This window comes from Rhinoderma darwinii, chromosome 2, assembly GCF_050947455.1.
Source record: "Rhinoderma darwinii isolate aRhiDar2 chromosome 2, aRhiDar2.hap1, whole genome shotgun sequence".
Taxonomy (NCBI): domain Eukaryota; kingdom Metazoa; phylum Chordata; class Amphibia; order Anura; family Rhinodermatidae; genus Rhinoderma; species Rhinoderma darwinii.
In genome coordinates, this window is record NC_134688.1 from 188,756,535 (window position 1) to 188,779,204 (window position 22,670).

Consider the following 22,670-nt stretch of genomic DNA (forward strand, 5'->3'; position numbering starts at 1 on the left):
TTATTCGTGTTCGTCTAAATGAGCCCTTAGGCGCAAAGTGAAAGAGAGGGGCAGAGAGTGTGACAGACGCTGCAGCTTCTTTTTTTTAAATCAGATAAGTTTTTTTATTAAAGTTTCAAAAGTAAACCGCACAAAACATTAGTCAAACCCCGTCCCCAACCCTCCCCCCAGACACCTTCAGGAAATACAAAATTACAAAGTATATGAGGTGTAGCATGTTGCAATTGTCAGATATATCAATCACATAATACAAGGAATATGAGATACATCAGAATTTATCGGGTAAGCCAAGCACCCCCCCTCCAGTATATTACTATACAGATGTATTTCCGATATATTCCTCTCCAATTCCCCCCTTCTCCTTATCCCACAGCTATATGTGTAAATCGTGTACAGAACATATTATAACCACTATAAAGAGGTGCTACACAGTGTTTATGGTACATATTCCGTTAGGCATAACCATGGTCCCCATATGGAATCAATTTTTTTTCCCGCTTGACATAAACAGCCTTTTCTAGTACAATCATTTTATTCACTTTCGCAACGAATTCGCTCCTAGTCGGCGGGGCGCTCTGTATCCAATGTAATGCAATGAGCTTTCTCGCTATGTATAGTAGCCTTGCAATAGCTAGACCCTCCGGGATAGGGGACGAGATGTTCGCCATACACCCCAAAACGCACTCCATAGGAGTCCCTTGAAGCAGAGGCCCATAAGCATCTTGGATCAGCTTCAGTACCTCTGTCTAATACGTTTGTAGCTGTGGACAGGACCACAACATATGTATATGATCAGCCCCATCCTCCGCGCACCTGGGGCAAGTTGAGTCACTTCGCACCCCAATTTGAAAGAGAAATTTAGGAGTCTTATACACTCTATGGATAATATACAATTGAGATAAACGCCCAGCCTCACTAAGAGACCTTCGGAACTGCTTCCATGATATCTGCCCATTGCTCTTCAGATATGGGACCCATATCTCTTTCCCATTTTCTAGAAGCAATCAGGGGGTGTTTATCTATAAATTTACTAAGCAACAGCTGATAAATGTGTGAAATAACCCCCGATGTGACACTCCCAGTATGTAAAACAGACAGCAGCCCATCTGTGTGTATTACCAAATCCACAACCTTCTTCTGGGCATCAAAAGCATGTCTTATCTGTAAATATTGGTAGAAGGCGTTTCGAGGTAATGCAAACTCCTCTCGGATCTGTTGATAGGTTTTAAATACATCCTCTTGGAGCAACTGTGATACATGGGAGATGCCTCTGGATTGCCAGCCCTCAAATCCCTCAAGAGAGAAGAACTCTGGGAGTGCCTTATTCCCCCATAAAGGTGTAAAAGCCATGCATATCCCCAGTTCTCTAATGGATCGGCCCTTATCCCATACCTTGCACATAAGTGTATATGTGGGCATGTTTCTACCCACCAGCATAGAATGACCTGCTTCCAAAACTGACAGTAGAACAGATGACCCAAACTGTATCTGTAGAATCGATCCGTTGGATCCTTTCGGTATAAGTTCCCCCCACCCCTTAAAGTGTTGACACTGGGCAGCAAGGAAGTATAACCAAGGGTTGGGTAGCACCAGACCGCCATCTTGCTTTGCTCGTTGTTGGATTTCTAATTTAAGTCTGGGGTGACCCTTACGCCATATTAGGTCCCTAAAAAGTGCATTAATATGGTAAAAATCGCGTAAAGGTATCCATACAGGTGAATTATGTAAAATGTACAATAGCTGTGGCATCAGGATCATCTTAATAAGATTAACCCTACCCACCACTGTCAAGTATAATTTACACCAGGCCGTTATTTTCATTTTAAATTTAACTAAAAGGGGTTGCAGATTAAAGAGGCTCTGTCACCAGATTTTGCAACCCCTATCTGCTATTGCAGCAGATAGGCGCTGCAATGTAGATTACAGTAACGTTTTTATTTTTAAAAAACGAGCATTTTTGGCCAAGTTATGACCATTTTCGTATTTATGCAAATGAGGCTTGCAAAAGTACAACTGGGCGTGTTGAAAAGTAAAAGTACAACTGGGCGTGTATTATGTGCGTACATCGGGGCGTGTTTACTACTTTTAATAGCTGGGCGTTCTGAAGAGAAGTATCATCCACTTCTCTTCAGAACGCCCAGCTTCTGGCAGTGCAGATCTGTGACGTCACTCACAGGTCCTGCATCGTGTCGGCACCAGAGGCTACAGTTGATTCTGCAGCAGCATCAGCGTTTGCAGGTAAGTAGCTACATCGACTTACCTGCAAACGCCGATGCTGCTGCAGAATCATCTGTAGCCTCTGGTGCCGACACGATGCAGGACCTGTGAGTGACGTCACAGATCTGCACTGCCAGAAGCTGGGCGTTCTGAAGAGAAGTGGATGATACTTCTCATCAGAAAGCCCAGCTAGGAAAAGTAGTAAACACGCCCCGATGTACGCACATAATACACGCCCAGTTGTACTTTTTTACTTTTCAACACGCCCAGTTGTACTTTTGCAAGCCTCATTTGCATAAATACGAAAATGGTCATAACTTGGCCAAAAATGCTCGTTTTTTTAAAATAAAAACGTTACTGTAATCTACATTGCAGCGCCTATCTGCTGCAATAGCAGATAGGGGTTGCAAAATCTGGTGACAGAGCCTCTTTAAGCGCAGTATACTCAGCAGGAGAGGTCGATACCACTATCCCTAAATATTTAAATTGTTCAACACATCTTATAGGCGTCCCCTGTACCCCTGGCGTAGCTCGCAGTGGGTCCACAGGGAGCAGGTGGGATTTATCCCAGTTTATTTTAAACCCAGATAGTGCCCCAAAGTTCTCGATTAGGGATATTGTTTCTGCCAGGGAATCACCGTGTCTCCCAAATATAAAAGCATATCGTCTGCATAAAGCGCTACTTTCTCCTGCACAGGAGATCCATAGAAGAATCCTTTGATATCATCAGACAGACGTATGCGCGCTGCCAAAGGCTCTACTGCCACCGCAAACAGGAGGGGCGATAATGGGCACCCCTGTCTGGTCCCTCTTTCCAAAGCAAATCGTGGAGATAATCCCCCGTTTGCCCGTATTCGGGCCGATGGACAAGAATACAAGACCTTAATCCATGGTATAAAAGACTGACCAAAACCCATAGTCTCCAAGGTGCACCAGAGATATTGCCATTCCACGCTATCAAACGCTTTAGCAGCGTCCAGTGAGAGAATGGCTCTTTCACCTTCGTTGTCTGCCTTGAGCTGAAGATTCAAAAATAAACGTCTCAAATTCATGGCTGTCGACCTAGTAGGCATAAAACCGGTTTGATCCGGATATATAATGGTAGATATAGCACCATTCAATCGCAGTGCTAAGGCTTTTGCCAGAATCTTAACATCAGATGTTAATAATGAAATCGGTCGGTACAAATCAGCTAATTGAAGATCTTTCCCGGGTTTTGGCAAGACCACAATAATGGCTTCTTGCATGGATGCCGGCAAAGAGCCATGTTCTAGTGAATAATTAAACACCTCTAATAATTTTGGTAGCAGCACCGCAGAGTATTTTTTATAAATTTCAACTGGCAGCCCATCTGACCCCGGTGCCTTATCATTAGCCATCTGTTTGACCGCTTCTTCCAATTCCTCCAACGTGAGTGGAGAGTCCAAAAGTGCTTTGTCCTCTCTTGACAATTTAGGTAGCTGTGCTTTAGCTAGGAATGTACATATATCAGTTGTGGGTGGGTGCACCCTGGAGGTATAGAGATCGGAATAAAAGTCTTTCAAAACTTCGGAGTTCTCAGTAACCAAACGGTCCTCCGCCGTTCTCAGAGCTGCGACATGCGCTACCCCCTGTTGTGCTTTTGCTACCACTGCCAACATATGACCAGCCTTTTCTACTTCTTCAAAAGCATTTTGCCCATAAAACTGCCGTTTTTCTATTCGCCACTGCTAATAAATGTAAATTTAATGCCTCTTGCGCTCCACGCAAATTTGTCTGTTGTACCACGGTTGGATTTAAAATGAATGCCGTCTCTGCCTTACTCATTTCTTCATGCAATCTCGCATCCTCTTTCCTAGAAGCCGTTTTGTGCCTACTAATAGCCTGCATAAGTATGCCTCCCAAATATGCCTTCATTGCATCCCATACATAAGGAATGGAAGCAGAGCCACAGTTAAAATAATCCTCCAGGTTTTGGGCAATGTGTAACCCTGCCCATCCACCAGAGTCAGCCAAAAAGGATTCAGTTTCCAAAGTCTCGGGCAATGGGGACCCTGATTATTAATATCCACTGTAACCCTGAGGGGAGAATGATCTGATAACGTTCTAGGGAGATACTCCACCTGGCTAACTAAGGGTAGCATACTCTCGTTCCCCATGACCATATCTATACGGGATAGAGAAGAATAAGTAGATGAACAGCAGGAGAAATTCCTTTCACCAGGATGTTGTAGTCTCCATATATCCAACAATCCCATTTCATGCACCGAACGGAGTCCGGGCCTCTCCTTCCCTCCTGTCCCCCTCTCTACATTTATCCCAGTTGGAATCAATAATATTATTAAAATCCCCAAGTAGGAGCAGCGGGATCCCTGGTTTATCCGCCACGTAGGTCATGGCCTTCAATAATACTTTATTAGAAAAGGGCGGAGGTATATATATAGATATTATTATAAACATCTTTGAGTAAATGGTGCAAAGCATACAGATATATCGCCCTTCTGCGTCCACCTCCATGTCCAGACAATTAAATGGAATCTGATTGTGCACTAAGAAACTTACTCCCCTAGAGTATACGGACTACGTGGAATGACAACTGAATCCCACCCACCTCCTCTGTAACTGTTGTAATCTATCAGTTATCATATGTGTCTCTTGCAGACATACAATCGACGACTGTTGCTCACCGATAAATTGAAAAATGGCCTGGCGCTTTGTAGCATCCGCCATACCCCTGATGTTCCAACTAATAAATCTGACAGAGTTAGCCATAGTCAAAGTGTAGCTCAATGTTTAACCATACATGTCTCATCTGTGAACAAGGGTGTATTTCGATTTTACACTCATATACACTCCAGTTAAGTGCCAACTTTATCCCTAGAACCCCCCCCCCCAACAAACCCCACATATAAACATAGAAATCCTCTCTCTCCCAGAGATTGGGCGTTACAATTCCTACTAGTACAATGTAAAAGACCGCAATAAAATGGAGTAAACCGTATGACCATTCTATCTAAGCACTTATCCTGCATTTCAACATAACAAACCTGATAGGCATAAGGCCCATCAGTTCTGCCTGAGGTACCAACAATCAGCAGCAAATCGGATCACATACTCATTATTTTACATAACGTTAATCGATATACATGACCTGCGAGATACAATATATGAGTCCTATTTCAGGGCGTCTTGACACGTAGTTGCCTCTCGTGTCCATCCAGCCATTGCATGGCCACATGTGGGTTTTCAAAGAAATGAGTCCCTCCTAAAGCTGCGACACGTAACTTCGCTGGGTATAGCATAGAATACGCCACCTGCAGATTTCTCAGCCTCTTCTTGACATCTTGGAATCTTGCTAGTTTACGCTGTACTTCCGCTGAGTAATCCGGGAATATGGAGACTTTCCCGCTATTCACAGCCAAATCCGGACATTCCCTCGCTTTTCGTAGAATAATATCCCGATCTTTGTAGTGTAATAACTTAGCCAGTATAGGTCTCGGTGGGTGCCCAGGTGGTAATGGACGCGTCGGCACACGATGAGCCCGCTCAATAGCAAATAGTGGTGTGAAGGCGTTTTCCCCAAAAGAAGTGCGCAGCCATTTTTCCATATATTCCGTGCAATTCAAACCTTCAGATTTTTCCGGTATGCCAATCAGCCTGACATTATTACGACGTAACCTGTTTTCTAGGTCGTCGGTTTTGTTAAATAAGGCCACAATATCTTGTGTCGACTTCTTGGAATCTTTCATGGTGTTAAACATATTATCTTCCAGGTCAGTGACCCGTCCCTCCACTTCACCTAGGCGCTCATTAAAGAGACTCTGTCACCACATTATAAGTGCCCTATCTCCTACATAAGGAGATGGGTGCTGTAATGTAGATGACAGTAATGCTTTTTATTCAAAAAAACGATCTTTTTTCACAAAGTTAGGAGCGATTTAAGTTTATGCTAATGAGCTTTCTTAATGCCCAAGTGGGCGTACTTTTACTTTCGACCAAGTGGGCGTTGTACAGAGGAGTGCATGACGCTGACCAATCAGCATCATGCACTCCTCTCCATTCATTTACACTGCACTAGCGATATAGATATATCGCTATGTGCAGCCTCATACACAAGCCCTAACATTACTACAGTGTCCTGATCATGAATACACATGAAATCCAGCCTGGACCATGTGTACTCAGAATCCTGACACTTCGGACTCTTTTTTTGTGAGATTCCAGCAACAGATACGAAATCTCGCGAGATCTCGGAGCTAAACGAGATTTGGTGTCACTTGCCGGAATCTCACAAAAAAAGATTCAGAAGTGTCAGGATTCTGAGTACACATGACGTCCAGGCTGGATTTCATGTGTATTCATGATCAGGACACACTAATACCCCATGTTTCATGGATATTTCTTACTACGTATACTACACTTTTTTTCAGGACGCAGCCGGGTCTTATATGCTGGGAGGGCATGATGTGCTGGCGTTTGGTTTGGAATGCAGAGCAGCCCGCTTTAGCTAACACTAGCGGCGTTACAAATAGGCTGTTATTCGGCAAGATACGCCATGCCTGACGACCAGCACATTATCCCTCCACGTATTACACATAGTACTCACACCCCATGTACTATTCACAGCACTGACCCCTATTCATCACATTTATTTATTCATTTATTTTTATTACATTATTACACAGTTCTGACACTTTCATACATACATATTTATTTTTTACCATCCATTCACACCCTAGCACTACACTGACACACATTTATCGCACACCTTTGAGCACTTAGTTCGCCACTCCCCTCAAGACTAGTGGGAGGGGCTATCACTATTTAATGCACACTCCTTCTGCAGCATTCTTTGACCCGTCTGCGTCCTGATGGGAACGGGTTTTCACCCACCCACCTACCTAGTGAGTATGGCCTTTTTTGTGGTTTTGATGATATTTATGTCCCATTTTTTCTGTTTGTGTTTTGAACTGTGTACAACGCCCACTTGGTCGAAAGTAAAAGTACGCCCATTTGGGCATTAAGAAAGCTCATTAGCATAAACTTAAATCGCTCCTAACTTTGTGAAAAAAAATAGTTTTTCTAAATAAAAAGCATTACTGTCACCTACATTACAGCGCCGATCTCCTTATGTAGGAGATAGGGCACTTATAATGTGGTGACAGAGTCTCTTTAACTTTTTGCATATCGTGCCTAATAATAGCAATATCTTCCTTCATGGCACCCACCTTCATATTCAAGGTAGACAGTGAGGACTTGCAGGAGTTAATAGCCAGGAGCACATCTCTCAATGTCGGCTCTGCTTTCTCAATTACATGTTGCGCAGGGACCGTCTCCCTCCCTGATTCATCCGCCGCTTCCTCAGGAGCCCTGAAGGCCATAGCACTCACTGTTGTCTCATCGACCGTATCAGGATCGGGAGTATACCGTTCCCCGTTGCTCCTTTCCCTGGGCTCGTCGGCAGTGCGGGCAAATCGCTCCAGCCTGCCTGCAATTGTGACCACCGGCTCCACGTGCTGTTCAGCCCGCCTCTCCTCCCCATCGCCATCTTGTGAGTCCCGGTCCGCGGGTCTCTGAGAGAATCGCGCCTTGCTACTGGTCATATTTTCGCTCATCGACTCGTATTCACCGCAGCAGGTAAGGATCCACGTTAGTACAGGGATTCAGGTAACTGCCAATGAATATAGATCACCTCAGGCAGAGTAATCAGATAAATTTAAGGAGTTCTTGCAGGAGCTCACGAACGTGCGACTCTCTACATGCTCCGCAAGCCACGCCTCGACGCTGCAGCTTCTAGTAAGTGTTATGTCACCCTAGTGCTGGATTCACATGTACAGCTGCTCATTACTGTTGTATGATGTCCCCATGCTGCTTCTATATATGTGATAGAGATAGGAGAGCAGGATTCTCTTCTCTATATGCTGTTCATAGAAAGACATGATGCCAGTAAGGCTTCACTCACTAAGTCAGAAACCACTGAGAACTAGAGAGTCGGCAGAGGGGAAAACTGCTAAAAAATGCAGAATACAAGTCATATAATGGCCAGAAATAGTACACACCGATGACCAGCTTATTCTGGAAATTTTGCCTGAAAATTTGCGGGTCCCAGCTCTTGGACTCGCACCTATATCGTGAAGGGGGTCTCCTGACTCCAGTTTCACCTGGAGCGTCAGCCGCTGACTCAAGACTGGGGCTAGTGGGGAAAGGGTCACGCGCACAGACTGGATGAGCAGCGGGATCTTCTCCAATCATTGTGGGAACGGGGCTAGGTGAATAGTTAGTTTATTATTTTTATTAGGCACTATGAAGGATAATACTGGGTGTCGGGGGCATTATACGGTGTGTGGAGGCCGCTATGGGGGCGTTATCTGGTGTGTGGAGGCCGCTATTGGGGCGTTATCCGGTGTGTGGAGGCCGCTATTGGGGCGTTATCTGGTGTGTGGAGGCCGCTATGGGGGCGTTATCCGGTGTGTGGAGGCCGCTATGGGGGCGTTATCCGGTGTGTGGAGGCCGCTATGGGGGCGTTATCCGGTGTGGGCTGATCTGGGGGTGTATGGGCAGGGTCAGATGTGTTTTAACAGGGAAAAAAATTGCCGCTCTGCATGCCGCATTAGGCCGGGTTCACACAGAGTTTTTTGCAGGCGGAAAATCTGTCTCAAAATTCTGTTTGGAATGTAGAGGCAGATTTTCCTCTGCATGCAAGTCGATTTTCGCAGCGTTTTTCGCCCGCAGCCATTGAGCGCCTTGGGCATAAAACGCAGCGAAATACGCTTTCTCTGCCTCCCATTGATGCCAATGGGAGGTCAGAGGCGTAAATGCCCGAAGATAGGGCACGTCCCTTTTTCCCGCTTGCGGGAAAAAACCGCCCCCGCCTCACATTGAAATCAATGTGAGGCATTTTCGGCAGTTTTTTGGTGCATTTTGCGGCGCGGTTTCCACGTAAAAAAACTAGCCAAAAAACTCAGTAAATTCCCCCTTAGTTGTCCATCTTTACAGTTATTGAGATTTGGGACGTATGGCTGTATGGAGTATTCACAGGGAGCAGTGTGAATTTAGCCTCTTATGTTTTTCCATAACTGTTCCTGACTACATTGGTTTAATAGACTTGCACTGGCTGAGTACAGTTTTGTGGTATCAGTAACTTTTATTTTTCTTATGTTTACTGTATTGTATATTTGGTGTGTTTTTCTTTTTCAATAGTTCACCTCCTTTTTAACCCCTATCCGCACCAGGACGTAACTGTCTGTCCTCGCGGGAGGTTACTTCCCGCACGAGGACGTACAGTTACTGAGTTAATCCCGGTGTCGGCGACAGTGTGCACCGGGAACCGGGAGGTCAGCTGTCGCCGACAGCTGACACTCCCCTCTTGCCGGCCAGTGGTCCTTTGCCGCTGATTTCGGCGCATTAACCCCTTAAATTCGGCGATCGGGTGCAATCGCCGAATTTTAGGGGTTTCTAACAGATCGGCAGACCCCCGTCCGAAATCGCGGGGTCTGCCGATAGTTAGTATGGCAAATGGAAGCCAAGCAATGGCTTCCGGGTCTGCCATGGACGGAAGCCCATCAGGACCAACCTTCAGCTGGTCCTGATAGGCTTCCTGTCAGAGTGACAGGAAGTCACTGTGTCGTTCCCGATGCACACTGTCGGCGACAGTGTGCATCGGGAACTTGGAGATCAGCTGTCCCCGACAGCTGACACTCTCCAGTGTTGCCGATCAGCGGCTCATCGCCGCTGATTTCGGCAATTAACCCCTTACATGCGGGGCTCGATTGCGATCTCCGCATGTAGCGGGTTTGTAGCGCATCAGCAGCCCCCATGCAATCGTGGGGGCTTCTGATGCTTGTGATGGCACCCCGGGGCCTGACAACGGCCCCCAAGTCTGCCATGTATGTCAACATATGAGGATCAGCCTCAGCTGATCCTCGTAGACCAACTGTCAGAGTGACTGTGACGTCACACTGACAGTTGGAATACGTTACACTACCTAGGTAGTGTAATGTATTCTAGCAGCGATCAGAGCTGCAGGTCAAAAATATAAAGTGTAAAAAGTAAAAAAATGTTAAGAAAAATGTTTTATAAAAGTGTCAAAATAAAAGGTTTTGTTTTCCATAAGTCATTTATTATAGGGAAAAAAATGAAAACGTTAAAAAAAAAAGTACACATATTTGGTATCGCCGCGTTCGTAACGACTCAATCTATGAAACTATAATGTTAATTTTTCCGCACGGTGAACAAAATAAACGGAAAACTGTCAGCATCGCTATTTTTTGGTCACCACCCCTCCCAAGATATAGAATAAAAAGTGATCAAAAAGTCGCATTTACCCCAAAATGGTACCAATGAAAACTACAACCCGTCCCGCAAAAAACAAGACCTCCCACAGCTTTTTTGACGAAAAAATAAAAAAGTTACGGCTCAGAATAGCGTGTCCCAGAAAAGAAATTATTTTATAGAAACTTAATTTTATTGTGCAAACGCTGCAAAACGTAAAAAAAACTATACACATATGGTATCGGCGTAATCGTACCGACCGGCAGAATGAATTAAAACGTAATTTATTGCGCACGGTGAACGCTGTAATAAATAAAGAATTTAAAGCGCCAAAATCGCTGTTTTTTGGTCACCTTAGCTCTAAAAAAGATCCTGAGGGGCCAAAATGCTCACTATACCCCTAGAAAAATTCCTTGAGGGGTGTAGATTCCAAAATGGGGTCACTTTTGGGGGGTTTCCACTGTTTTGGTCCCTCCGGGGCGTTGCAAACCCGACATGGCACTGAAAACCAATCCAGCAAAATCTGCGCTCCAAAATCCAAAAGGCGCTCCCTCCCTTCTGAGCCTTGCTGTGGGTCCAAACATCAGTTTACGACCACATATGGGGTATTGCCGTAATCGGGAGAAATTGCTTTACAAATTTTGGGGTGCTTTTTCTCCTTTTATTCCTTGTAAAAATGAAAAAAAATCTATGTTTCCACAGAAAAATAGGTGATTTTCATCTTCACAGACTAATTCCACTAAATTCTGCAAAAAAAACTGTGTGGTCAATATGCTAACTATACCCCTAGAAAAATGCCTTGAGGGGTGTAGTTTCCAAAATGGGGTCACTGGGGGGGTTTCGGCTGTTTAGGTACCACAAGACCTCCTCAAACCTGACATGGTGCCTAAAATATATTCCTAAAAAAAGGAGGCCCCAAAATCCACTAGGTGCACCTTTTGCTTCTGAGGCCTGTGTTTCAGTCCATTAGGACACTAGGTCCACATGTTGGATATTTCTAAAATCTGCAGAATATGGGCAATAAATATTGAGTTACGTTTTTCTGGTAAAACCTTCTGTGTTACAGATTTTTTTTTATTACAAATGAATTTCGGCAAAAAAAATGAAATTTGTAAATTTCACCTCTACTTTGCCTTAATTCCTGTGAAACGCCTAAAGGGTTAAAATATTTTCTGAATGTGGTTTTGAATACCTTGAGGGGTATAGTTTTCAAAATGTGGTGATTTATGGGGACTTTCTAATATATAAGGCCCTCAAAGCCACTTCAGAACTGAACTGGTCCCTGAAAAAATAGCCTTTTGAAATTTTATTGAAAATATGAGAAATTGCTGCTAAAGTTCTAAGCCTCGTAACGTCCTAGAAAAATAAAAGTACGTGAAAAAAAATGATGCAAACATAAAGTAGACATATGGGGGATGTTAACTAGTAACTATTTTGTGTGGTATTACTATCTGTTTCACAAGCAAATACATTTAAATTTAGAAAAATGCTAATTTTTGCTAAAATTTGAAGTTTTTCACAAATAAATATTGAATTTATCGACCACATTTTTTCACTAACCTAAAGTACAGTATGTCACGAGAAAACAATCTCAGAATCGCTTGGATAGGTAAAAGCGTTCCGGAGTTATTACCACATAAAGTGACACATGTCAGATTTGAAAAAATCATCTGTGTCCACAAGGCCAAAACAGGCTGTGTCCTAAAGGGGTTAAAGCCATTTTTGTGAGTGTAAAACATTTCAGTCCCCTGTATGTGTGTCTAGGGACGGCCAGTTTTCTGCTAGTTGGGAAGTCCCCCGTTTCTGACTCAATCACTTGCAACCTTGTGGAATGCCATATAAACAGCCAAGATGGGCAGTTCTCTCCTCCCCGGCTAGTCCGGAGCTGACACAGTGCTTGCTTTGCACAGTATTTCACTGCTGGATCGCACTGAGAAGTATTTTACCTGTACGTTTCTCCGCCACTTTATTCTATTTTTTCACAATTTTTTTGCATGTTGGACATTATAGATTTTTCCTGCTATGTTTTGTACTGATGTATTGATAGTTCCTAATGGTTTTTGGCTGTTGCGTCTGTTTGATTCTTATGGCTGATTCTTTGGTTTTCCCCAAAGTTAGGAAACTTTGAGAGTGCAGATTTAATCTGTATTTTGCATCCACACTTGTGAGCCATAACCAGTATAAATCTTCCAGTTATACATTTTCTGTGCTTGGGCTCAATTCCTGGCTTTGGCTTAAAGATACAGATGCAACATAATCACGAAATGTGCACTGAGTAAACGTCAGGCGGCTGCTCCTTCTTCTCCGCTCTCACAATGGGGTGCTTGGTTTGTGATCAGTCTTGTACTAAATTGATCGGAGGCAGGAGTGGGATTTTATTTGTACCATGATGTTGCTTGTCGTATTTCAGTAGTTAGATGAGTTTTTCCACCTGTTTTGTATGTGCAGGATGTTCCTGGGGTAGATGTCTCGGCGCTGCCTGCCTTTATGGGAAGTTACCGCCTCATGAGTTTGTGGTTTCCCTTGTGTCTGCCCCCCTTCCCACCTTCATAGTCCTTGCTGTCCTTGCCTTTCTTCTGTCTTTGATTGGTTCAGAACTAGAAGTGCTCATTTCATTTGAGCTGGCTTAGTTTTTACAATGTCACGATTTCTCAATAAATAATTTGTAATGTTCTTATTTTTTTATTTCACGGCCACAAAACTAAAGGAAGTTTTAAATAATAAGCTAATCCTTTTTCTTTTTTTCCCAGTGGCAAGGACGATGCTGACCTTGACGCCCTTGCTGCAGAAATAGAGGGTGCTGGGGCCTCCAAAGAGCAAAAGGGTAAAGCAAAAAAGAAGAAAGACAAGAAAAAGCAAGATTTTGAGTGAGTTCAATTTCTGTCATATAGCCGTGTCAGACCGGTGTCTCATAATGCCGGATTCTTCTCACCGGGAAAGTGCGTGTCTCGAGGTATCTAGTCAGGGAAAATAAGGATACCCACACTTGTGGCGGATTAGGCTACGGATTTCACCACCGATTTCACGGTTTTTATGTTGAAGAGGTTAAATCTGCTTTAAAAAATCGCAACAGAATGATCATGCTGTGGATGTGAAAATCTACTGCATGCTCTGATTTCCTTGTGGATAATGTTCCACGCCACGTGGATGAGATTTGTTTAAATGTAATCCACATAACTGGTAGTGTAATTGGCTGCAGGTTTTTGCTGTGCAAATCCACACGAAAAGTCTGCTGCATTTCCCTCCAGAGCGCAGGGGCCTTAATGGGGAATGAGGAATCAATGCTGTTTAACTGATTCCTGTGTTAAGAAGCCTCTTGTTGAATAATGCTGCTGGTACTACTGATATATTTTTGGTTGTAATTTACTTTGCGGCAAGTCTTCGCTGATTACCGACCCATAGTAGTAGACATTAAATAATATATATTTACTTGCACCGATTGTGTTACAGCCTGTATTATAATACAGACTGTAACTCTAGCCTCTGCATAATGAAATGCGACCCTCCGGTCTTTGGACAAAATTATAAATGTGATGGGCTATATGGAGTAATATTACCTGTTGCCCTTCAGTTGTGCCCCTCTGCTGTGGATCCACCATTTCAAGGTACCCTATGTTGCCTCAAAATGGCCACAGCGCTCCTCAGACTGAGTCTAAGACACTCTCTCTGTTCACGGATTAGCCAGAACTACTCATGTGAGCAGGTCTGGCCAATCCGAGGACAGTGGGAGTGTCTCAGACTCGTAGTCTAAGAAGTGCTGCAGTCATTTTGGGACAGCACAAAGGGGACCCTAAAACTGTGGATCCATGGCAGAGGGGCACAACTGAAGGGCCCCAGGTAATATTACCCCATATACCCCATCATATTTAAAATGTCCGGATGGAGAATGAATAGAGAGTGGCCGGACATGTGTGCGGCTCCCCATTTAGTTCTATGGGATTTACAGAAACGGCCGAGCTGGCTTGCATAGGTGGGACCCGCATCTGTCAAACATTTATGACATCCTGTGAGTATGCCATAAATGTGTCATTTTGGAATACTCATAACTTTTATGTAAATTATTTCTCAATAGATTGTGATACAAGTCATTAAATGGGGTTAGAAGGTGTTTTTTAAATGGTATTTTTGTTTTCAGGTTAACATCCATGCAAACAATATCATGTATATGTGTGGAAATTTGGTGAAGCGTTATAACAAGATTGTGTCATTCATTTGTAGTGAAGATGACATTCTGAAAGAGCTTGATGAGCTGTCGCTGGAAAATTTCGGAGAAAAATCCAATAAGGATTCTGCACAAAAGGTCTGTTATTTTTAGTACCATTGGGGCGTATTACAAAGCTTTAAAGGGGTTTTCCCATCAGAAACATTTATGACATAACCACAGGATATGTCATAAATGTCAGATAGACGCGGGTCCCACTCCTATCTCTAGAACGGGGCCGCCTAAACCCCATCCTACCGCTCTGTAGTGTGCCTGAAGCGTGTGATTTCCGGCCATGCATTATGCAAACAATGTAGCTCGCTGAGCTACTCTTTTTCCGTACGTTCCATAGAACTGAATGGTAGTTACGAACACAGCGTAGCTCAGCGAGCTACATTGTTTCCGCTATGCATGATCAGAAATCACACGCTTCATGCACAACACAGTGCGCTAGAACGGGTTTTAGGGGGCCCCGTTCTGGAGATGGGTGGGGGACCCGCGTCTATCTGACATTTATGAAATATTCTGTGGATATGTCATAAATGTCTCTGATGGGGAAACTCCTTTAAAACCTACCAGAATTTAATTTAACCATGTAGAAGATTGTGTACATTTTGTAGTGTGCGTATGATTGTCCCCATCTGGATACTAGAGTAAATGACTTTGCCTGCTATTTGGGTACATGAGTACATTTGGTTTATCAAGTTTAAGTGCAGTTATCGTTGGAGACAATATTTATCACTAGCAAATATGTGTTAAAAAATACTTTTAAGTAAGTTTGTTTGAATTGTAGAAAACAGAATTAGAAGAGACAGAATCTATCTTTATAAAGCAGAAGAAAAAAAAAGCACATAAGGGCAGGAAAGCCAGTCTTGACGAAGATGAAGACAATAGTGATGAGATGGAAAGCAAAAGTACAAAACCCAAAAAAGAAGAAAAGCCCAAAAATATGTCCGAGAGTGATGATGATGACTATGATTATAATCATTTTAATAAAACTTCTAAAAAAAGCAAAGGCAAAAATGAGGCAACAACTAAAAAGACACAGATTTCCGAAGAAGCTAAAGATCACGGTAAGGAGAAAGTAGATATTCCTGCAGAAAGTGAGGAGGACTCCGATGAGTTCAGCCGAGGTAAGAAAGGAAGAAAGAAGGAACAAAAGGCCAAGCCTGTTACTAAAGACGATAGTGGGGATGAGGAAGGGGAGTTCAAAATAAAGACTGCTGCTCAGAAGAAGGCAGAAAAAAAAGAACGAGAGCGGAAGAAAAAAGAGGAGGACAAGGCCAAACTGAAGAAGCAGAAGGAAAAAGAAGAGTCTGAAGGTCCTAAAAAAGAAACTGTGAAAACAAGTGCCCCTGAAAAAGAAACGGAAGAGGCTGCAGCCAAAAAGGACAAAAAGCCTGTAGTGGAAGCAGAGGCTGCAGAAGTAGAGGATGGTGCGTATATATTTTACTAAAAGTATTGTAATCCTGAGCAAAGTGTATTGTACTAGCAGGCCTTACTGAGGGCACATGGGTCAAAGCTGTGTGCACATCATTCCTCATAACAGACTCCGAAACACTGTAATTGTATCTTAGTAACTGTTAGAAACAAGGTCACCAATGCAGCTCATGCCTCATCGTGTCTGTACATGGGACTACCTAAAACTGGTGAACTATCACGTATGGCTGGGCAATTAACTGAAATCGAAATGCAGCGCAATTAATCGTCGTCCTCTTGCGAATTTCGGTTTTATAAATTATTTTCTGCCGGTTTAAACTGTCTGCATCTTCAGGACGCACATTCAATTAAATGCAATGGTAGAGCTGGGGACCGTGAGGTTCCTCGCTCTACCATTCCTTATGTATCGCTGGACACGAGGCAGTGACGTCATCGCGCCTGTCTGTGCTGAGCTGCACAGACCAGAGGAGCAGAGGGATCTACTCCACTCGTCATTGGAACAGGGTTAGGTGAGTACGTATATTCTTTTTATCGGGCAGCTGTTGTTGTATTATACAGCATGGGGGCAGCTATGGGGAATTTATACTGTGTGGGTTGCAGTTACAGGGGCGTTATACTGTGTGAGGGAAGCTATAGGGGTGTTATACTATAGAGGCAGTTATACTGTCAAGGCAGCTATGGGGGCATGTACTCTATGGGGCATTATACTGTGGGGACCGCTATGGGGGTATTATACTGTGTGGAAGGCAACTATAGGGATATTATACTGTGTGGACGCAGTTATAAGGGCATTATAATATTTTGGGGCAGCTATGGGGCATTCTACTGTACAGTAGTATACGGCAGGCTCGGGCTAAATATTAATTCACTGGCGTTACATGTAAAAAGGCGTGTGGCTTACATAATCGTTCAATAACCGTAATCGAGTTTACATGTTCAATTAATCGTGATTTTGATTTAGGTCATAATTGCCCAGCCCTACCATCACGTTTATACTGCAGCCTTTAACGCTGCTAAATGTACAGTGCGACATTAACAGGTTCATGTCCTTATCGTAGTGACCGTATTAAGGCGCTCTAGCCCTATACTTAGTTTCTTTTAAAGGGAATGTGTCATCAGAAAATGACCTTGTTTAAATAAAGATTTCATGTCAAACATATTTAAGAATTTGAGATGATGGTTTGCCATGTCACTATTTAAAAAAAAACTGGAATCTTGCAGTTTTGACTTGGGCCACTGTGCCTTATAATAGATGGACACTTCCTGTTCTATAGAGATCACCTTTCAGCAGTAATTTTATTATCACAGGCAGAACTACAATGAAGGGAAACTCCTATATATAGATAACATCCACCATTGAAAATAAGTGATGGACACAGCTCCCCTCCTCCCCCTTTTTGTACAGTGACCTCTGTACATGTCCGAGTATGCCTAGAACCCATCTCCTATAGAAGTCAATGGGTCAACTCCACACTATTGGTTCCTATGGCCCATGTGGCTGCTGTAAAGCATATCTCTAAATGCTGTTAGCAGCCACTCAGGCAAGATGGCTGCCCTCATAATCATGTACAGAAAATAGAATAAAAACAATCTACAATCAGAAGATAAAAAAAAAGTAAAAAAATGTTTCAGTATCTGGTTTTAATTATTAAAATAAAGGGGATTCATTCCCTTCAAATGTATTTTAAAATGTTATATTTTATACAGATGATGATGGTGACAAAAAGAAAAAAGACAAAAAGAAGAAAAAAGTGGAGAAAGAGGAGAAAGACAAAAAAAAGAAGGGTCCTAGTTCAGCCACTGTGAAAGCCATGCAGGAAGCTCTTGCTAAAATGAAGGAGGAGGAAGAGCGGCTTATTAGAGAAGAGGAGGAGCGACTGAAACGACTAGAAGAGCTGGAAGCCAAGCGTCTTGAAGAGGTACTGTAATCCTATCGCATCATGATTTTTGTTTGCAAATGCTTGGATATAAAATTATACATAAAAAGGCAATTTTACAGGGGCTTTAGAATAGTGTCCAATGGTTTTCAATAGATTAAGGACATGTAGCGCTCACTTTCCAATATATATTGTGATCATATGTGCCACTGACCACTACTATGGAAGATCGAGAGGGAGCAGTGTGTCCAGCCACGTCTGTACTCGAAGGTCCAGTTCACACTGAGTTCTTTGGTGCTAATTTTGACATGGAACCTCATTGGAATCCGTGTAAAAAAATCCGGCTGAAATCGCCTCCCATTTTTTCCCGGGCGGCTTTCAGCCACTCACAGGAAGAAAAAGTGGCATGTTCTTTCTTGCCGCGGTTCCGCCTCTGACCTCCCATTGAAATCAATGAGAGGCAGGAAAAGCGTTTTTAACCGTTTTTGTTTTTTTCCCGGGTTCTCAATGGCCGGATGGCAAAAATCGGGGCAAAACCGCGCGTACAGGTCAAAACCTGCCTCAAAATTCCTGAAGGAATTTTAGAGGCAGATTTTTTTCTGCCTGCAAAATATTTAGTGGGAACTAGGCCTAAGGCCCCATGCACACGACCGTATTTTTCATCGGTCTGTAAATACGGATCCGTAAATCATCCGCATATACGGAAGGGTGTCCGTAAATATGGTCCGTAATGTATCCGTATTTACGGATCCACAAAAAAAACCAGGGAGGAATCTAAGGCCCCATGCACATGACCGTATTTTTCATCAGTAATTACGGACCGTAATACGGACGCATTCATTTCTATGGGCTGCGGACACCTTTCAGTATTTTTACTGATGGGTGTCCGTGCCGTAGAAATGATAGAACGTGTCCTTTTTTTGTCCGGACTCCACACAGTAGTCTATGGGCGCTTCTGTAATTACGGACGGGTACGGATGTGCATCCATAGCGGTTCGTAATTACAGAAGCATTGCTATGCGACGCCAGGGAATTATCTTACATTCCTCCCTGTTTTTTTTTTTTTGTGGATCCGTAAATATGGATGCATTACGGACCATATTTACGGACACCCTTCCGTATATGCGAATGATCTACGGGTGACTACGGATCCATATTTACGGATGGATGAAAAATACAGTCGTGTGCATGGGGCCTTAGCGCCCATAGGCTTCTATGGGAGAGTCTGTGCCGTGATTACGGACAAGAATAGGACCGGTTCTTCAGCACGGACACCCATCAGTAAAAATACTGGAAGGTGTCCGTAGCCCATAGAAACTAATGGCTCTGTAATTACGGTCCGTAATTATGGATGAAATATATGGTCCTGTGCATGGGGCCTAAGGCCAGGAAGAAGTTTGAGCTGGAAGCAAGGATGTGGCTGCAGATACTTTCTCCGCTCTTACCACAAAGCCTCTGTCAGCAACAACATCTTAACAGTTTTTGCATACCTCACCCAGCTCCGGAGCATTTTCTATTAGTTTTAAAACCCCTTAAAAGCCCCCCCTTTCTCAGAAAATGTAATTGGTGGGAGTCTCAACTGAAACTCTTGTGGGTAAGATTTTGGCTGAAAAATTCCATGCACGTGGGTAAAACATACTCAGAACAGTCTAATAATTTGATTACATGATTCATCTCCCAGGAACGATTAGAGCAAGAACGGAAAGAAAAAAAGAAGCAGAAAGAGAAGGAACGGAAAGAGCGCTTGAAAAAAGAAGGGAAACTCTTAACAAAAGCTCAAAAAGAGGCCCGCGCGCGTGCTGTGGCTACACTGAAGGTCCTTCAAGCGCAGGGTGGGTTTATACTAATGGTCTTTTTTTGCCATCTACTGTCTTATTTACACTTCATTTTGTTACTTTTGAGCTCTACATCACGGGAATCCATTCACGTAAAATACCAGTATCCATAGCTTAAAAATATAGTTTTTTTGGTTGCTATTTAGTTTCATATTTTGATGGGAGCTAATTATTTGCTAAAAAATCGCATAGTGATGGAGAAACAAAACTTCTTGTCTCCTGTCACACTGCAGGGGAAGAACATTGGTTTTGCTCATATTGTAAAATGTCCTGTGGTGGATACTTTCCCCTCACATTTGTTTTATGTAATGTAAGAGGTTTGAGCATAATGTTGTATATATTATCATAACTGACATCTTTGTTTGCTTCAACAGGTGTTGAAGTGCCATCTAAAGACTCTGTGCCAAAGAAAAAGCCCATCTATGTAGACAAAAAGAAAAAGAAGCCCCAACAGCAGACTCCAAATAAGGAAGGTAAATTTGAGCATTTGTCTTTTTCTATATTGGCCAGTTATTTGTACATCTTGTATTTTACATCAAAAGCTGCAGAAGTCCTGATCTTCATCATATATTCATTGTGTTAGGGTGACTTAAATAGCTAATTACACACACAAAAAAAAGTTTATTGACTAAGGGTATGGTCACACGTGGCAGATTTGGTGCAGAAATTTCTGTGACTGTTCCATTGATCTTAATGGGATTTGTAAAAAGACGTACGTATGCTGTAGAGACTTTCAGAGGTATGGATCCGATTTTCTGTCGCAGAAAACTCTACAACAAATCTGCCGCGTGTGGACTTACCCTAATGTGTTTTTTTCTGGTGCAATATGACATATTGCAGAACAATTAATAATCTGAATGTTTTGTATATGTTTTTTTTAGAACCAATGGAGGCGAGTTCTCCAGTTGATGATGTTGCTCAATCTCCAGTGCCAGTGGTAGAAAAAGAAGAGGCCTCCTTGTCTGCAGAGCCTCCTGGTGAGTGCAAATTAATTTAAATTCTTAGTTTCTTGTTAATGTCATTGGGGGACATTGCACCATGGGTATAGGCCCTTGCCTTTTTAGTTTTAGCCTAGTGTCGATAGGAGGCAGACACGACCTGCATCTTAGGTCTGCTGCCCTTTTTTATTTTATTTTTATTTATTTCCCGTTAGTGTCATGGTTGTTGTTGGCCTGGACTGCCAGTCTAGTCAACTCCCTGAGGATGCTAGGAAACCCGGCAGCTCTTTGCTCTGCACTTTCTCCACGGCTGGTAACCTTTTAACCCCTCTGTTGGGTAGAATTCCAGAAACCCCACTGTTGTGAGAGGTTAACAAGGAGAGATGACCCTGTGTGCACCCAAAGATGTCTGCGGGTGAGTATAAGAGTCTTTTCCCCCACCCAACAGAGGTTTTAGGTGACCTCCTTTGCACCGCTTCGTCATCAGTGGATATGTGTTAAAGGGGGCCTTTTAGCACTGGCAGTGCTCCCTCCGCCCCAGGACCATTTCCTGTCTGCCCTGTAGGCCATTCCTGGTCTTTCCACACCAGCAGGTCCTAGCTAATTTAGCTTCCAGCTTCTTGGTGGCCTAGACCACAGATTTTCTTTGCCCACCTGGGTCATCATTAATTTTTCCCCATGCGGCACTCTTCACCATGTTGACTGGTTGGGAAGCGGGCTCTGTTCCATCCAATGCCTTGTAAGCCCAGACTTTTTTTTTTCAGGGAGGCCTTTCCTCAGTGTGGGCTTCCAAGAGGCAGTACTCCTTCCATCCCCGGCATCGCTCAGTTCAGTGCCATCTCTGGAGCCTGCAGTCCTGCTACTTTAGTCTGCTCTCCAACAGCCTTCAGCCTGCTCCCAGAGTCTACTGACCAGCCATTCGGCAGGGCACAGCCCACCGGACCCCTAGTGCTATTTAGTTTCCTGTGGGGGGGGAGCGGGGGGGCATTTTTCCCAGGTGGTTTCCCTCAACACTGATGCTTGTTCTACTCCTCACCCTTCCAATTTCTTCTTGTCAGATGTCTTTCTCCCGGGAGGACTCCAATCAACAATCGGGTACAATGACGGTCCCCGATGCACTATGCTTGTGGCTGCCGCAATAAAAAATTCCCCTGCAGTCAGTCTATATTCTCTTTGCGCTCAGTGCCTGCTTTCCGAAGCCTCCTAGAATTCAGAGTCCGAACAAAACACAAAATTGCCTGCATCCGTGAACCGTACACGTTAAGGATGACTCTTTCCCCCCCCCCCCCCATTCCCATCTCTGGCGCCAGCCTCTGGCTTTTACAAAACACTGCAAGTTCGAGGAGCTCCTCTTTAACGGCTCATGCACACAACCGTTTTTGTTTTGCGGACCGCAAAATGTGGATTGTAGTGGTAGGGCTGGGAAATTAATCGAAATCGAAACCACAGGCCAGAGGAGCAGAGGGATCTCCTCAACTGGTCATTGGAGAGTTTATTATTTTTATCGGACACTATTGGGGGCAGCTGTGGGGGCATTATACAGCGTGGGGTGCAGCTATGGGTGCAGTTATGGGGCATTATACTGTGAGGGCAGCTATAGTAGAATTATACTGTGTGGAAGTCTGTAACATAGTACGGTTGAAAAAATACATATGTCCATCATGTTCAACCAAGGTATGGGGGTATTATAGAAGAAAATAAAAGATCTTTGATCCAGCGCTTAGAAGAATTTTAAAAGGAAACCGAGTTCCAAGTTTATTCCAACAAATAAGATTCCAAAAGTGTACGGGGGTGGTTACAATAGCCTACGCGTTTCGGACAACTCATGTCCATTCATGGCTTTAAAATTCTTTTAAGCGCTGGGTCAAAGATCTTTTCTTTTCTTCTGTTTCCTTTCCGTGTGCCGTCACGT

The 22,670-nt window shown here is 43.5% G+C and overlaps 1 protein-coding gene across 1 annotated transcript in view; it reads left to right on the forward strand.

The window, feature by feature from the left end:
• Nucleotides 1-22,670, forward strand: part of EIF5B (eukaryotic translation initiation factor 5B) — a 75,489-nt gene that overhangs the window by 21,507 nt on the left and 31,312 nt on the right. The window contains exons 2-8 of the mRNA XM_075852630.1: nucleotides 13,218-13,334; nucleotides 14,686-14,767; nucleotides 15,462-16,104; nucleotides 17,816-18,027; nucleotides 19,667-19,817; nucleotides 20,195-20,293; nucleotides 20,702-20,797. Coding sequence (XP_075708745.1) covers nucleotides 13,218-13,334; nucleotides 14,686-14,767; nucleotides 15,462-16,104; nucleotides 17,816-18,027; nucleotides 19,667-19,817; nucleotides 20,195-20,293; nucleotides 20,702-20,797 — 1,400 coding nt within the window. The remainder of the gene's footprint in view (nucleotides 1-13,217; nucleotides 13,335-14,685; nucleotides 14,768-15,461; nucleotides 16,105-17,815; nucleotides 18,028-19,666; nucleotides 19,818-20,194; nucleotides 20,294-20,701; nucleotides 20,798-22,670) is intronic.